Below are 17,879 nucleotides of genomic sequence, written 5' to 3'. Positions count from 1 at the left end.
TTTGAGGGCAGCCTGGGTTGCATAATCAATTCTATATAGTGAGACTCTGTCTCAGAAATGAAGAAAAAGGAAGATTTGAAGAGATGGAGGAAGAGAGAGAGAGAAGGCTGCAATTGTAGCTCAGGAGTTCAAGGCCATCCATGGCCATATAGAGAGTGTGGGGCCAGCCTAGGATACTTAAAACCCATGCCCCAAAAGGAAACAAAGAAAGAATCATGTCATTGCTAAATCACTTTTCTGTTTTATTCTTACATTGCCTCATTTCTCAGAATACTGTGAAAGATGTCAAGAGACACTATGTAGGGTATGTCTAGGCTTTTTTCTGGGGAAGGAAGACAGGGCAAGAAGGAGTGTGTACTGGGCTATAACCTAGACAAGTTTCTTTCCTTTCACTTTTTATTTGATGATTGTACATTCACATGTGGTTATAACAAATGAGACAGATTTCATGTAACTTAAAGAAAACAATGAAAGAACAGAGTAGAACTGTTCTACTGAACTCTGTAAAAAGTACAGAGATGAAGTATTGGATCCCTGACATACATTTTCACTATTATTAAGATCCTGGGCTTATTTATTACAATTGGTGAGCAAATGGGTGTTATGTTCCGTGGGACACGGATTGTTTGTTTTTACTTTGTTGTGTTTGGAAGCTTGCACATTCTAGGCAGGACCTGTGATACTGAATTACTCTTCTTTTAGCCCCATTCTGTGGTATTTGACAAGTGTATAATTACACGTGCCTAGTGTAGTATCATAGAGATTAGCTTCACTGTTCTGAAATTCTCTTGTCTCCATGCTTGTTCATCTCAAATCCCTGGCAGCCACTGATCTTCATATTTTTGTCTTTTCTGTAATGTCATGTTATTGGAATCCTACAGCATGGAGCCTTTCATATTGATTTATTTAGCGATATGTGTCTATTATTCCTATATTTTTTATGACTTGATAGCTAGCTCATGTCTTTTCAGGGCTGTTGTCTGGTTGTACCACATATGTATCTTATAGTCTATGGAAGGATATTTTTTCTTCTGAATTTCAGCAGTTATTAATATGGCCATGGTAAATATTCATGTGTAGATTTTGTTGAGGTTGTTTTGGTAAATGCTATAGAGTACAAAAGTTGGGTTGCATTGTAAGCAGATGATTTATTTTTTAAGAATCTGCTATTTTCCAACATGTACCATTCTTCTTTCCAACAAGCTCTAAATCTTTCTTTTGCTTGATGTTCTTATCAGCATTTGGTGTTGTCAGTGTTTTTACTGTTAGCCACTCTAATAGGTGTACAGTGGTATCACATTTCTGTTGTCATTTGAAATTTCCCAATGACATGCAATATTGAACCCTTTTCATTTTACCATAGTTGCTTACAATCCATGGTCTCATCATTCTGCAGCCTCTGCCTTCTCTTCGTTAGTTTCTGATGCTTGTTCTCTTGCTTCTGATTTTTTTGTGCCTTTTTGCTTTTCTGCTTAAAAGGCAGACAGGATGTTTGGATAAAGAAACTGAAGTAAGTGCTTAGTGTGAACTTTCATGCGTATTTGGATAGGGCTTAAGTTGGTCTTAGTTCGCTGTTGCTGTAGTTCCTTTGCAGCCCTTGCTTTGCTTTGTATTTTCTTAGCAATTTATTCTGTGAGTGTGGTGATCCCCTAGCATTGAGCACCTTTCACTTCCAATGTCTGTTCTCATGGAGTTCCGATTCTCTCCATTCACCTTTAGTCCAGTTTTTGCGGCGGCACTTATCCCCATCCCTTTAATTTTCTGTTGGATTTGAGAAGAAATGTTTTCCAACTTGTTCAGTGTTTTCCCTGATCTGAAAATCAGTTTTGTAACTCCCAAGCTTCCTCCATGCTAGACTAGAAATAGAAAGCCTAGTCTTTAATCTCCTAGTTTCATATTTCCTCTCTGTAAATTAAAGTAAAAAAGAATTAAAGAAAACAATAGAAATAGGATATTTGCAGGTGACTCAATGCCTCTTTAGCTGTAGAATTTTACTGATTCGATCATTCCTGATTTTTAAAAATGACCATGCCACTTATGACATTTGTTGCCCTTTTTCTACAGGCAGACCTCCAGGTGGATAAGGAAAGGCACAATTTCTTTGAGTCCTCTCTTGATTATGTCTATCAAATCCAGGAAGTTCAAGAATCCAAGAAGTTCAATATTGTGGAGCCAGTAAGTTTTACCTATTGGTGAATATTCTAAAATAAATTTTCCCAAATCTTCCTGTGAATGTGGAGAACTTTGGTCATAAAATTGGAAGCTCAAAGAATAAAAATGTCAGTCAATGCTCAACAATATAACATCAGCACATAGACTTGTATTTTCTCGCTCTTTTAGAAATGTTCACTTTCTTCCTTACCACATTTACACTATTTTCCTTTCTAGTTATATCCATTTTCTTTCTTCATTTTCCTTGATTCAACTCCCCCCCCCAAATTTCTGTCACACTTTATTTTTTTCTCGTTTAAAGCATTTAAAGCTTTACAATAGCCACAAATAATATAAAATACCTTGGGGTAACTCTGACTAAGCAAGTGAAAGACCTGTATGACAAGAACTTTAAGTCTCTCAAGAAAGAAATTGAAGAAGATATCAGAAAATGGAAAGATCTCCTGAGCTCATGGATAGGTAGGATTAACATAGTAAAAATGGCAATCTTACCAAAAGTAATCTACAGATTCAATGTAATCCCCATCAAAATCCCAACACAATTCTTCACAGACCTGGAAAGAACAATACTCAACTTCATATGGAAAACAGAAAACTCAGAATAGCTAAAAGAATTCTGCACAACAAAGCCACCTCTGGAGGTATCACCATCCCTGACATCAAACTCTACTATAGAGCTATAGTAATAAAAACAGCTTAGTATTGACATAAAAACTGACATGTTTTTGGACCAATGGAATTGAATTGAGGACCCTGACAACCCACACACCTATGAACACCTGATTTTTGATAAAGAAGTCAAAACTGTACAATGGAAAAAAGAAAGTATCTTCAACAAATGGTGCTGGCATAACTGGATGTCAACATGTAGGAGACTGCAAATAGATCCATATCTATCACCATGCACAAAACTCAAGTCCAAGTGGATCAAAGACCTCAATATAAAGCCAGTTACACTGAACCTGCTAGAAGAGAAAGTAGGAAGTAGTCTTGAACACATTGGCACAGGAGACCATTTCCTAAATATAACACCAGTAGCACAGACACTGAGAGCAACAATTAATAAATGGGACCTCCTGAAACTGAGAAGCTTCTGTAAGGCAAAGGACATAGTAAATAAGACAAAACTACAGCCAACAGAATGGGAAAAGATTTTCACCAACCCCACATCTGACAGAGGGCTGATCTCCAAAATATATAAAGAACTCAAGAAACTAGACATCAAAGTAATGAACAATCCAGTTAAAAAATGGGCTATAGAACTAAACAAAGAATTCTCAAAGGAAGAATTTAAAATGGCCAAAAGATATTTAAGGAATTGCTCAGCATCCTTAGTCATCAGGGAGATGCAAATCAAAACGACTCTGAGATGCCATCTTGTACCTGTCAGAATGGCTAAGATCAAAAGCACTGCAGACAGCTTATGTTGCAGAGGATGTGGAGCAAGGGGAACACTCCTCTACTGCTGGTGGGAGTGCAAACTTGTATAGCCACTTTGTAAATCAGTGTAGCGGTTTCTCAGAAAATTAGGAATCAATCTTCCTGAAGACCCAGCTATACCACTTTTGGGCATATGCTCAAGGAATGCTCAATCATACCACAGGGACACTTGCTCAACTATGTTCATAGCAGCATTATTCATAGTAGCCAGAACTTAGAAACAACCTAGATGCCCCTCAACTGAAGAATGGATAAAGAAAATGTGGTACATATACACAGTGGAATACTATTCAGCAGTAAAAAACAATGACATCATGAAATTTGCAGGAAAATGGATGGAACTAGAAAAAAATCATCCTGAGTGAGGTAACCCAGACTCAGAATGACAAACATGGTATGTACCCACTCATAAGTGGATACTAGACGTAAAGCAAAGGATAACTAGACAACAACCCACAACTCCAGAGAAGCTAGCTAACAAGGATGACCCAAAGAGGGATTCATGGGTCACCCTGAGAAGGCGAAATAGATGAGATCTCCATGAGTAAACAGGAGATGAGGGGTTGGCAATGGAGGATAGGGGATAGGGGATGAGAACATAAGGGAATGGGAAGGTTGAGCTGGAATAAGGATGAAGTAGGAAAGTAATGAAAAAGATAACATGATAGAGAGATATCATGAGGATAGAGAAACCTGGTGCTAGGGAAGTTGCCAGGAATCCCCAAGGATGACCCCAGCTTGGACTACTAGAAATAGTGGAGAGGGTGCCTGAACTGAACTGGCTTACCCCAGTGATCAGACCGGTGAATACCCTAACTGTCATCACAGAGCTTTTCTCCAGTGACTGATAGAAGCAGATGCAGAGATCCACAACCAAACACCAGTCAGAGCTCCAGAAGTCCAGTCAAAGAGAGAGAAGAGGGAATCTATGAGCAAGTGCATCAGGCTCATGATGGTGAAAACTGCAAAGATGACCAAACCAAACTAGTGGGAACTCATTAAAGTTGGATCAATGGCTGTGGAGCCTACATGGGATTGGGCTAGATAGACCCTCTGCATATCCAGACAATTATGTAGCTTGATCTGCTTGGGGGCCTCCTGGTGGTAGGATCAGAATCCATCCCTGGTGCATGAGCAGGCTTTTTAAAGTCCACTACCTCTGATGGGACACCTTGTGCAGCCTTGAGGCAGGGGGAAGGGCTTGAACTTGCCTCTACTGGATGTGCCTCCCCATGGGAGGCCCTTACCTCCTTGTGAGGGGGGGAGTGGAAGGTAGATTGGGAGGGGGAGGCTGGGGAGGGGAGAAGGAAAGAGGGGGATCTTTGGTGTGTAAAAAATGAATGAAAAAATTTTAATAGGAAAAATAAATAAAGGTAATAAATAAAATTAGTATTTTATTAATTCTTAGAGAATATGGTGTCTTGATCATATTCTTCCCACTCCTTCCCTTAACTCCTCCCAGACTCACCCTCCCATCTCTCCCCTGCCCCTGTTTTTTTTTTTTTTTTTTTTTTTAAAGAAAAGACTATATCTCACATCAGCTGTCCTGGCTCTTAACAATATTTATGTCCCCTTTTCTGTGATGTCCCTAGAGCCATAAGGGTAGGGGTTGTGTTCTAATGTGTTGATTGGAGGCAGAGACCCTACTATCAGTTTATTTTTGCATTTTGGCCAGTTGTGGCTTTCTATAATATTCTTCATCTACTGTAAGAATAAGCTTATTTGATGATGGATGAGAGCAATACTTATCTCTGAATATAAGGATGAGTATTTAGAACACAGTTACAGATTATGCTAGTTTAGTCGCAGGAGCAGGTTCTCTAGGTACCCTGGTCTGACCAGCCATAGGTAGCTGGCTAAATGAATGGTGCCAGGTATGAATTCCCTCCCATTAGGTGGACCTTAAATCCAATCAGATGACTGTTGGTTACTGATGTAAGTGCCACAGTATACCTTTCAGGATATCTTGCCATGCTGGTCATTGTTGTTATTCATTGGCATTATAGCTGGGTAGGACTTGATTGCTTCCCTCCATTGGCAGCTTGCATGGCTCCTTCTGAAACTATGAGGACTAATCCTCAGTGAGGAATCTTCCAGGTAAGATCCAGATCAGTTCCTCCAAATTCTGTGTCTGAGGTGTATGCTGTCTTCAGCAATCAGGTCTTATCTTCTAGTCTGAAAGGTACCAAAGGCAATGGCAATGGCCTATATTGTTTTGGGACAGTGTCTTGGACTCCTCTAACCAACAAATTAAAAGTAGGTTTCATATGCCTGGCACTGGGTTTTTTATTTGGTAGTTTATGTTCTTTTAGGGGGAGCATTGTCACCCCAATTGATGTAACTTCAATTAAATGATGTATTTCTCTTTGTGTATGTACACACACTCACTCACTCACTCACTCACTCACTCACTCACCTAATTTTTTTTTTTTTGGTTTTTTTTTCGAGACAGGGTTTCTCTGCGTAGTTTTGCGCCTTTCCTGGAGCTCACTTGGTAGCCCAGGCTGGCCTCGAACTCACAGCGATCCGCCTGGCTCTGCCTCCCGAGTGCTGGGATTAAAGGCATGCGCCACCACTGCCCGGCCCTCACTCACCTAATTTTAAGGAGCTATTAAAAAATGATTCCTCTATGCCTTTTCTAAACATCTTTAGTGTTATTTATCCCTCTTCCTTCCCCTTCCCTTTGTGTTACCATTCTTCTTTCCTCCTTTAGGTAAGTCTCTCCTACTCATTATCCCTCTTAGAACAACTGTGTCCTACAGTTCCCTTGTCCCATTCCCTGCCATGTTCTCTTTTTGCTTCTCTGGCATTTGCAGTTATTTCAGGTTATATCCTCACTTCTGAAGATTTAGGTTAGGATCTAAGTTACCCCAGTCAATATAATATTTTCTATTTTCATCCATTTATCAGCAACGTTCATGATTTTATTTTTCTTTACATCTGAATAATATTTTATCATGTATGCCACATTTTCATTCTCTATTCCTCAGTTGAAGGACTTATAGGTTGATTTTATTTCTTAGGTATTGTGAATAGAACAGTAATGGTTATTGTAGATTATGATGAGGAAGCCTTTGGGTATATTGCAAGAAGTGCTAGGTAGGTCATATGGTAGTCTATTTTTAGCTTTTTTTTTTTTTTTTTTCCGAGAAGGGTTTCTCTGTAACTTTGGAGCCTGTCCTGGATCTCGCTCTATAGACCAGGCTGGCCTTGAATTCACAGAGATTCACCCATCTCTGCCTCCTGTGTGCTGGGATTAAAGGCATGTACCACAACCACCTGACTACTTTTAGTTCTTTGAGAATTCTCCACACAGATTTTCAGAGTGGCTGCACCAGTTTGCAATTCCAACAGTGAATGAGGGTTCTCCTTTCCCCATATCCTCACCAGCATTTGTTGTGCTTGTTTTGTGGATCTTGGCCATTCTGACTGGGTGAGATGAAACCTCAATGTTATTTTAATTTATATTTCCCTCATTGCTAAGGATATTGAGCATGTTTGAGGGGTGGGTTTTTTTTTGATATTTTTTATTTCTGCTATTGAGCATTCTCTGTTCAGTTCTATAGCCCTATTTTTAAATTTTTAATTTTTAAAAAATTTTAAAATATATATTATGGATATTGCTTCTCTTTGGGCATCCTCTATACTTGATAGATTTATTCCTTAGCTATGTGTTTTTTAGTTTTATGAAGTTCCATTTGTCAATTGTTGGCCTAATTCCTGGGCAAATGAAGTCCTATTCAGAAAGTTCTTTCTTGCACCCAAATCTTGTCTGTTTTCTTCTAGTAGTTTCAGTGTGTCAGGCCTTACACTAAGCTATTCGATTCATTTGGAGTCACTTTTGTGCAGGTTGATAGACATAGACCTAATTTTTTCCTCTGCATGTGGACATCCAGTTTTTCCAGCACTATGTGCTGAATATGTCATCTTTTCTGCAAAGATTTTTGTCATCTTTGTCAAATATTATATGGCTGTAGTTACATTTACTCATGATGGAGTTTTCTGTTTTGATCCATTTGTCTACAAGTCTGGTTTTCTGCAACTACCACGCTGTTTTTTACTACTGTAGCCCTATCTTGAGATCTGGTTTGTGAAGCCTACCAGCATTTTTCTTTTCTTTTTTTTCTTTTTATATATTCTTTGTGTCTCTCACATCATGCATCTCCATCCCACTGATTTCTCTGCCCTTGTAACCTCCCCCCAAAAATAAAATAAAATAAAATTTTAGAGAAAAAAGAAGAAAAATGAAAAAAAGAGAAGGAAAAATCAATTTCATCATGAAAGCTGTAGTGTGACTCAGTGAGTCACACGGTAAACCCTTTTATCCATGTATCTTTACTTGCAAGTGTTCATTGCAAAGGTCTGGTTTGAGGCCTCTGGTTTCTGCTACACCATCAATGCTGGGCCCTCACTGGGACTCTTCTTGGATATCCTGTTGTTGCCCTGTGTTGTGGAGATCCTGACGCTTGGATCTGCAGGACAGGTCCCTTTATGTGCTACAACAGATCATGCAGATCACAGATAGGGTGGATGTTGGGGGTGGGCCAACACATAACCCTGGTTCTGGGCCTGGGTAGTTGCAGGGTTGGTCAGCCTGCCAGCTCTCCCTTGTCCTCACCACCAGGGTGAGCTCTTCTGCCTGGCCCTCCTAGTTCACCCCTTGCAGCAATGAGCAAGGGGTGGGGCCAGTTCTCCTGCTTCATGTCCTCAGGGCCAGGTCACCCACATCTACACCTTCAGGAAGTAGAAACAGTAAAGCATAGCTAGGTTAGAAAACCATTTTGCAGGGTTGGGGATATAGTGCAGTGTTAGAATGCTTGCCTAGCATGTACAAGGTCCTAGGTTCTATCTCTAGCATTTAAAATGGGATTTTGGAGGAAACACTAGCAAAAAATTCTGTTGAATTGGACTTAAATGTGAGTTAAAAAGAAATCAGGGCTGATTGTTTAGTTCCTGGTTTGACTGATTGCTGAGTGGCAATGTTATTTCTTGAGGTGAAGTTTGGGAGAGAAACAGGAAGGACTGTGGATATAAATGTGAAAGCAGTGAACATATCTCTCTACCACATACTTGTCATAAATGTACGTGTATGTGGCCATTATATTGTTTTTATGTTTATACCTTGTTTATGTCAGGTACGTGCACACGTTTATACATTTCATCTATTTGCTATCTAAAACAAATGGAACCATGTATACGTCTACCTATTATACTTTGCAAACATTGAACATTTATTTTATTTACTTATAATTTGATGAAGGAAAATTATATTTTCTTTTAGTTTTGTTTACATACATTTGGTTTTTAATGGAATTGAATGAAAAATAGATTTATTATTATTGTGAGGAATATATATGCTATGGCATATATGTAGAGATAAAAGGATAACTGTGGAGTCATTCTCTCCTTTCAACTTTCTGGGGATTGAACTCAGGTCGTCAGGCTTGTGATGCAAGTGACTTTACCCACTGAGCCATCTCACAGCCATGGCTTGAATGTTTTGAAACTTAAAAAGTGTACTACTCATCATTTGTATGTCATCTTTTGCAAGAAGCAACTACTATGGGCTATTCCTGTGGATATATATGTTGAATATCTGTTACCCAAAATGCTTGAGACCAAAAGTGGTTGGGATTTTCGAAAGAAATGTTGGAATATTTATATGCATATAATGATATATCTTAAATGGGCCTCCAGTTTAAACACAAAGTCTTAACCCCCCTATACTCATAACCCAAAGATTTAATGCAATATTTTTTGTGAGTTTACATTTTTCACAGTGTGCCTGAGATTTACCACATGAGGTCAGGTGTAAAAATTTCCGTTTTTGGCATTACATCTGTCCTTGAAAATGTTCAGTTTTAGATTTGATGTTTTTGGATGAGAGATGCTGTACCAGTTTAGAGAAGAGAGGCAGTCAGTTCCTGCAGCACCTAATTCCTGCGTGGCTTTGTATGTACTCTAAAAAGACCTGGATTTGCTATTTCCTTTCTGAGACTGAATGCAGGTGAAGTGTTTAACTTAACCCAAGAATACTAATATGTGTGTACCTGCTTGTGCCACTGTGACTGCTGTGAACAGTGTACTCGGTACACACTTAGGAGGAGTTCTTCCCTGACTTTCTGGTTCCTTTATGTGATCAGTTAGGTGGTGATAGATAACGGTAAGTTTCTAAAGGTGACTTTTGTCTGTTTCCCCTAGGTCTTGGCCTTTCTTCACAGCCTCTTCATTTCCAACAGCTTGACTGTGGAGCTCACGCAGGATTTCCTCCCATACAAACAGCAGCTGCAGCTCAGTTTACAGAATGTGAGTTGCGTGTGGATGTCTTCCCCTGCCATTGAGATTTGAGCCCCAGTCGTCTTAACTGTGGAATTACAGGTTATTGCACCGCAGCCCATTTGTCAGACAAAGTGGTGTGGAGTACAAACATGTTAGCGTAGTGGTGTGTTCTTGCTTTTTCAGTTTCGACTCTTTCTCTCTTTGAGGCTTCCTGATGTTCAAACCTATCCTCTATTCAGGAACGCCTCTATTTAGCCAGGATTTATTAAGTGTGGGTACTTTACTGTATCGCTCACAATCACAATCCAGCTGTAGGCTTATTTAAATATAAGGCTTAGGCCTTAAGCTAATTCCGAAGTCAATTAAGACACTTGTGGGCTCTATTATTATGAATGCCCTTATTTATCTTCTTCTTTCTCTCAGTGTTAAAGTACTTCTCCATCTTGTTGTGCATGCTAGTTCTTATAAATGAGCACAGACGACATTTTTATGTATTGGAACATGAGAATTTACTAAGTTTATCACTTAGCCCACATTTGATGCGTATTTATGGATACCATGAAAATATACCCTGTGTAAGACAATGTAGAAGTCTCTGGCATACCAGAAGGAGGCATCAACATTTGTCTGACTTAGATGATCATATATTTTCTTTGAGTAGAGGCTTAACCACAGATACATCATAATCCTTTATAGTATTTGTTGCTATGTGGAATAAGACCAACAGAGAAGGTATTACTAAGATCAGGTGACATTGGACTGGGTGCTACATTGCATGGCCTTCATAGATCTGTTTTTAAATTCAAAACTGCTGATCAGATGCTTGCTTAGGGGGATTGTGATAGACAGTTTTACCTACTTTTTTCTTTCTGCATTTATTCCTTTCTTCTGGGTTCTTTCCTTTACCTGAATGTGAGAGTGCCTGTTTTCTGCTGACTTACACAATCTTTCTACAGTCAAGTTGACTCCTCTGCCATGTGTAACTTGACAAATGTGAGCTAATCCCAGGCATTTGCATGTGTACTCATGCCTGACTCATTGTTAGTATAGTTGACAGCTGGGGCCGACCAGTGTAGTCCTCCTTTTCTTCACTAACATAATTAAGTTGTCCTTAGGTTAAAGTAGGGTCAGCCTAATCTCATTTACTTGAAGCTTGAATTAACCCATTGGGTAGAACCTCTGGCTTCTTGTGGTAGCTGTGTTTTTGTTTCTTTTCTACTTCATAATCCCATTAAACTCTAGAATTATTTCTAGTCACTACCATTCAGCAGTCTTCTATATGTTTTAGCACATGCTGTGAGCAGAGAAATCTCTGTACTATACCCATGACTTGTAAATACACAGTCCTGCTGATGATAGTGGTGCTAATGACTGTAATGGTCTCTTGACAGACAAGAAATCATTTCTCCAGTACCCGAGAAGAGATGGAAGAACTTAAGAAAAGGATGAAAGAAGCTCCCCAGACATGCAAACTTCCAGGACAGCCAACCATTGAAGGCTATCTCTACACACAGGAGAAATGTGTGTGGGCATGCAGGGCTCCAGTTGGCTTGCCACTTTACCTTTCTGAATGCTGGGAATTTCTGTTCATAGATCCATGCCAGATACAACTCCTTGGAGGGCAGGGTGGGAATAGAAAAAAAATGTAAAAAAACAAAAAGAAACTTGAGGGGGAGTTGGGACACTGTGTCTCTAGAGCAGTAAGATCTAATTTTTTTCCTCTGAGATTCAATATGTGGAATGTTAATTGTATACGGTGAACTTTGGGTCAAAAAGGAGGTAGGGCAAAGAAGGCAGAAAGATCATATTGATTGCACATATGATGTGCAGTGCTCTAAAAGCCTCATCCTATTTAATCTTTGATTCCACATTATGTTCATTTTTAAACCAGAGACCACTGAGGCTTAGAACAAGCACTAGATCTAAGATCCAATTCAGGTGTATCCTATGCTCAAACTGATACTCTTCCCAGTGTATCCTATCCCACTCACCACCCTCAGAGCCTGTACAGTGTAATGTGGCGAGCAGCATCCTAGTTTTCTCCATACATGACAACCTAAACTGTCTACAGTGGAGTAAACACGCCCCTAGTTGAGAACCTCTGCTACATACTGTACGGTGCCTCTGTGCCTCAGTTTTCAGTCAAATGGCTGTCCCTCAGTTGAATGAACACTCACAAGCATTGTTTCTGCCAAATGCTATGCAACACATTGAGAGTACAAAAAAAAAGTGATAGCATGTTTTCTTTCTCTTTTTTTCTTTTCTCAAAGCAATTCTCAGACTGATAGGAGAGATAGGAAAGTATTAATGAAAGATTTCGAGCACCCTCTTTGGGGCATATATCTAAGAACTTCTCTGAGGCAGTGATGCTTGACCCAGAACTTGAATGTTCAGTGAGAGTGTGACAGGTAAATAGAAACTGGGTTAGGACTTGGTAGAGAACTCCAGGTGTGTATTACTATACGAGTTAAGGCACAGGAGTGATGGAGAACATACCTCATGCTTAGGTCTTGGTTTGTTTAGGATAGCCCTTGTTGTTCTGATGTAATTCTTCATTCTTAAATACATGTTGTGTGCATCCATTTTAAACACATGCTGAGTTTACAGTACAAACTATATGCCCACTGAAGTATTTGGGAACTGGAAGTAATTCACTGACACAGGGTCATAGAGGTGATGGATGCCCAATGACAAGTCCAGAATTGTAACTAGAGTTTTCCTTGTCTTTCCCACAGTCAGGACAAATCTCTGTCACCCGCCAGTCCCACAGCCGCTCAGACCCAACCAAGTAAACACAGAGACTTATATTGCTTACAAACTGTATGGCCGTGGCAGGCTTCTTGCTAACTGTTCTTATAGCTTAAACTAATCCATTTCTATAAATCTATACTTTGCCACGTGGCTCGTGGCTTATCGGCATCTTCACATGCTTTTTGTCATGGTGGCAGCTGGCAGTGACTCCTTCAGCCTTCCTGTTCTTTCTTTTCTCCTCTCTGTTAGTCCCGCCTATACTTCCTGCCTAGCCACTGGCCAGTCAGTGTTTTATTTATTGACCAATCAGAGTAATTTGACATACAGACCATCCCACAGCACAGAATGGCCAGTTTGATCAAATTATGCAGGGCTTTGAAGGTGGACTAAGTTGTCTGGAGAGAGTAGGAAAGCCATGTGTGATTTGCAAGGGAAATGACATCAATGGAAAGGTATTTACAGTACTGGTCTAGTATAATGATGAAGATGGGTTGGACAGGAGTGCATCAGAAATGGGGAAATGAGAGACATCTGCTTGAACTGATTAATGAGAGGAAAAGTAAATTTGTATTTCATTGGTAAACTTTATAACTATTAGGAAAACAAGACAGTGATGACACCCTTTAATTCATTGCTAAAAGGGTAGAAGTGGAGATAGCTGAAGGAGAGACACGTAAGGAGTGGCATGGACACAACTCAATGGTAGTCAAATGAGAGGTTTCAGGAAAGAGGAACACTGGCAGGGCTTTCCAGCTTCTGGATGCATAGGTGTCTTGATTCCCAGCAACTGTTGCAGGGAGAGTAGGTTTGGAATGAGCCAAGAATGGATATGGGAAACAGTTGGTGAGGGTCTCTGTGGGTACAGCAGTTAAGTGGGGTAGGTATAGATAGAGCACAGGTGAAGGGCAGAGATTGACCTGGGGTTTGTCTGCAAAAAGTAAGCAATAGCCTGGGAATCTGGATAGAATGTAGAGGCCTTGGACTCAACTTCAAGCACTGGAAAGGAAAGCAAACGTCTTCTGCTTTGGGGAGCTGAAATATTCTGCTAGTTCATTTTCTTCTGTCTTTGTAGGGGCTCTGGGGATCTCGTGGGTGAAATACTACTGCCGCTATGAGAAGGAGACCAGGACACTCACCATGACACCAACGGAACAGAAGCCAGGTGCTAAGCAGGTCAGTTCTAGTTACTGCTACTTTGTGAGTGTATCTCAGAAAAGAACATATATTGACAAAGTGTTAAATCATCAAGTCTATCACTGTTATGTAAAAACCAGGATTTTATGTGTTCTCTTTGGCCCAAGTTTATGTGGGCCATGGCCAAGATCAGGACTTTTGTTACTATTAGTTGTTTTGGTTTTTGAGAAAGGGTTTTGTTCTGTGACCCAGGCTGGCCTGGAACACATTATGTAGCACAGATATGCTTGAACTTGTAGCAAGTCTCCTGCCTCAGACTCCTGAGTGCTGGATTAAAACAGGTGTGTTCCATCATACACAACTGTAGACGAATTTCTAAATGGTCTTATTAAATAAAAAACACGGAGCCAAATATAGGGGTTAAAGCCTTAGAGAGATCAGGGAAATAGGAAAAGCCACCAGCCAACCTTACCTCACCAACTCTGCAGCTTCCAAATGCGAGCTACTTCCTGTCTTACCCACACCTTTATGGCCTGGCTGTTCTGCCCTCTCATTGGCTCTTAGCCCAGCTACCTCATTTCCTTGTCACTGCCTGTCTGTACAGACCTCCAGGTTTCTATTGTTGGTATTGGGATCAAAGCCATGTGTCACCACAATTGGCTCTGTTCCCTAATATGGCATGGAACACACAGAGACCCTGCCTGATAAGTGATTGAATTAAGGGTGTGTGCTGCCTGACTTTTTGTTTACTTAAAATGGCTGGCCTTTCCCCTTGATCTCCAGGCAAGCTTTATTAAAGCACAAATAAAATATCACCACTTTTCAGCACAAACAAAATACCACCACACACAACTCCTACCATCAGGGTTTATGATGGTGTTTTTCTGTTTTCAGCCTATTTAGTATTGCAGTTGCCTATCACTTGTATAAAGAACATATCCAAAACATGGATGATTCTTTTAAGTAGTGAGTTTAAAAAATATAATTTCTGAGCCAGGCGGTGGTGGCGCACGCCTTTAATCCCAGCACTCGGGAGGCAGAGCCAGGCGGATCTCTGTGAGTTCGAGGCCAGCCTGGACTTCCAAGTGAGTTCCAGGAAAAGGCACAAAGCTACACAGAGAAACCCTGTCTCAAAAAAATATAATTTCTGGAATGCCTTTATTAAAAGTATGTGTATATGAATTTCTCTCTCTCTCCTCTCTCTCTCTTTCTCTCTCTCTCCTCTCTCTCTCCTCTCTCTCTCTCTCTCTCTCTCTCTCTCTCTCTCTCTCTCTCTCTCTCTCTCTCTGTCTCTCTCTCTCTCTCTCTCTCATCTGTTGCCTGAAGTTAGAATCACCTACACCACATTAAAATCTCTATAAGTAGCTCATGTTTCTTCCTCTCCTCTTCAAGCCTTCTCCTACCTTTCAAAATGCCAAGGTAAGTTTACCACTGAGAGGGTAGTTTACTCCCTGGAAAGAACCTGCTCCTTTCCATGAATGGATGTTTTTACAGGTAAAAACTGATCTTCACATAATTTGCTTTCTGAAAGTATCCCTTTCATTTGCTCTCATACATGTTGTTCGTATGCACCTTTTAAATACTTACATATTGTTGGAAGCTTTAAGTATACAATTGAAGGCCCAAATTAGGTAGACAGAAATTTGGAAAACTGCCTATTTCTATTAATAACAGTTTCTGTAGATGACCAATCCTATATGTGTAGCTTTGCATAGAAAACTAGAGGGGACTGATTTTGATTGCAGTGTTGTAAACTACTTTTTGCCTTGGTCTTTAAGCACAGAGCCTTCTATTGTACCTTAAATGTAGGTTCAAGCTGGGTTACACCCTTAGGTAAATGTGTCAATAGGTGTTAGCAAATTCTTTGGGGTATAGCACAGAAATTGTTTCCAATCAGCCTGAATGTGTCTGTTGTATCTAATTGGCAAGTGCTTATGAGAAATACTAGCTTCAGTCTTTTGTTTTGCCATTTCATGTTAGAGCATGGGGATTGTTGAGATGGGATTTTGAGGAGCCCGGGATGGCTTCATACTCATTATGATGTAAAGCATGACCTTGAGTTTCTTATCCCGCTGCTCCATTTCCTGAGTTCTGGAATTACCCGTGTGTGTCACCATGACTGGTTTATGTGGTACTGGGGATAAACCCTGGACTTTGTGCTTCTTATAACTGAGCTACTTTCCAAGCCCCCATTTTTTTTTATTCTATACAAATTATTATCTGGAGTCTGGACATTAGCTCTCCTCTCACAGAGAGTAATATCTTTTAGATTTTTTTTGCATTCCTTACCAAAAGAGCACCGTGCCAAGGACAAAATCAGTAACACCACTTTTGTGTCCTCCTAGCATATGAGAACAATTTAGCTTTTCTTTCCCCCTTGTTTCATTGACTGCGTTTGTGGGAGCCCAACAGTGAGCCTAAGCAGGCATTTTCTTTTGTGAGACAGACAGAGTCTCTGTAGCTCTGGCTATCCTGGAGCTGACTATGCACACTAGGCTGCCTTGAACTCTCAGAGATCCCCCTGCCTCTCTCTCCTGAGTGTTGGGACTAAAGGCGTGCATGCCTGGCCCTGAGCCTGACCACTTTTAATGTGGAATTCCTTAAGGAATGGAAAGAGGCACCCAGTTCCCATTTAGAAGGTAGTGACTGAATAGAAGCAGTTACTGGATTCATTCAATTTGTATTTGGAAATAATTTATTCTTGTCAATCTTCTAACACCATGCCTAGTAGTAGTCCATGTTCCTGAAAGGTAAATTGTTGATGTAATCAACAGTCTTATTAAATAAGAAACACAGAAACAATGTAAAAGAGAAAGCCGAGAGGTCAGAGCTCAGAGCTAAAATCTCACCCTTCCGCCTGCGGTATCCCAGCTTCCCGAAAGAGAGCTATATCCTGTCTGTTCGTTTTTTTTATAGTATGTTGTTCTGCCTTCTCATTGGTTGAAAACCCAAACACATGACTGCCTCGTCACTGTCTGAATGTACAGCCCCCTAGGTCTTAAAGGCATATGTCTCCAATGCTGGCTGTATCCCTGAACACACAGAGATCTATGGGATTAAAGGCGTGTGCCACCAGCACCACCACCACCACCACCACCACCACACTCTGTCTATGGCTCTAATAGCTCTGACACCCGGGCAACTTTATTTATTAACATACAATCAAAATCACATTTCAGTACAATTAGAATACCACCACAGTAAATGATATAAATAAATGAATCAAAGATGACAGTAGTAGTGATGGTAGTATATTAGTAGTAGCAGCAGTAGTATAGTAGTAGTAGTAATAGTAGTAGTAGTAGTAGTAGTAGCAGCAGAAGCAGCAGCAGTAGTGTAAGAACCACATTTTCTTGAATGCCAGTTGTATTTCAAGGATATATGCTACCATGCACCTTATTTCCTCTCTTAGCAGCACTGTGGAGCACATTATGAACCCAGTGTGCAGATGGAGTAATTGAATCTCTTTCTTACTGTGACACTTAATAGTGTTCCCTACTAGTTCAACCTGTGAAGTCTTATTTATATTGCTCAGTTTACCAGTCTCCTCCAAAGCACTATCTTATCAGAATTTTATCCTTCCATGTTAGACATACTGGAAAAGAGAAAGAGTGATGGATTTTGAGATTAAATAACTGGGTTTATGTGACTCGTGACATGGCATGTCAGGGCACTTACTGCCAAGTCTACATGTGTGCTGCCCCCACCCTCCCAATTAACCATACATAAAAGAACTGGGTTTAAATCCTAGTTCCATGGTAAACTTGCCTTTTGACCTCAAGTTAATTATTTCATGTTACTCAGGTTCATCTTCTTCATCAGAAAAGTAAAAAGGATAATGATTGTGTTCATAAAGTCTTTTGAGCCCTGTTCACTAGGGACTAGAGATATATAGATGAATAAGACTGTAGCTGAAAGTTTTCCTGTGTCCCACCCGGTCCACAGCTACTCAGACCCAAGTAAACACACAGAGGCTTATATTAATTAAAACTGCTTGACCATGAGCTCAAGTTTCCTACTGACTAGCTCATACATTTAAACTCAGCCTCTTTTTGTTAATCTATATGTCACCACATGTTCTGTGGCTTTACCTGTGTGCCATT

At 40.2% G+C, this 17,879-nt stretch overlaps 1 protein-coding gene across 2 annotated transcripts in view; it reads left to right on the top strand.

The window, feature by feature from the left end:
* Ophn1 (oligophrenin 1) overlaps window positions 1-17,879 on the top strand; it is a 359,638-nt gene that overhangs the window by 197,774 nt on the left and 143,985 nt on the right. For both annotated transcript variants that reach the window (XM_028883891.2, XM_028883889.2), the window contains 4 exons: window positions 2,065-2,175; window positions 9,814-9,918; window positions 11,283-11,412; window positions 13,715-13,815. In XM_028883891.2, the coding sequence (XP_028739724.1) occupies window positions 2,065-2,175; window positions 9,814-9,918; window positions 11,283-11,412; window positions 13,715-13,815 (447 nt within the window). The remainder of the gene's footprint in view (window positions 1-2,064; window positions 2,176-9,813; window positions 9,919-11,282; window positions 11,413-13,714; window positions 13,816-17,879) is intronic.

Source organism: Peromyscus leucopus, chromosome X (assembly GCF_004664715.2).
Source record: "Peromyscus leucopus breed LL Stock chromosome X, UCI_PerLeu_2.1, whole genome shotgun sequence".
NCBI classification, from domain to species: Eukaryota; Metazoa; Chordata; class Mammalia; order Rodentia; family Cricetidae; genus Peromyscus; species Peromyscus leucopus.
Note: the sequence above shows the minus strand (reverse complement) of the source record. Positions and strands in the feature narration are given on the sequence as shown.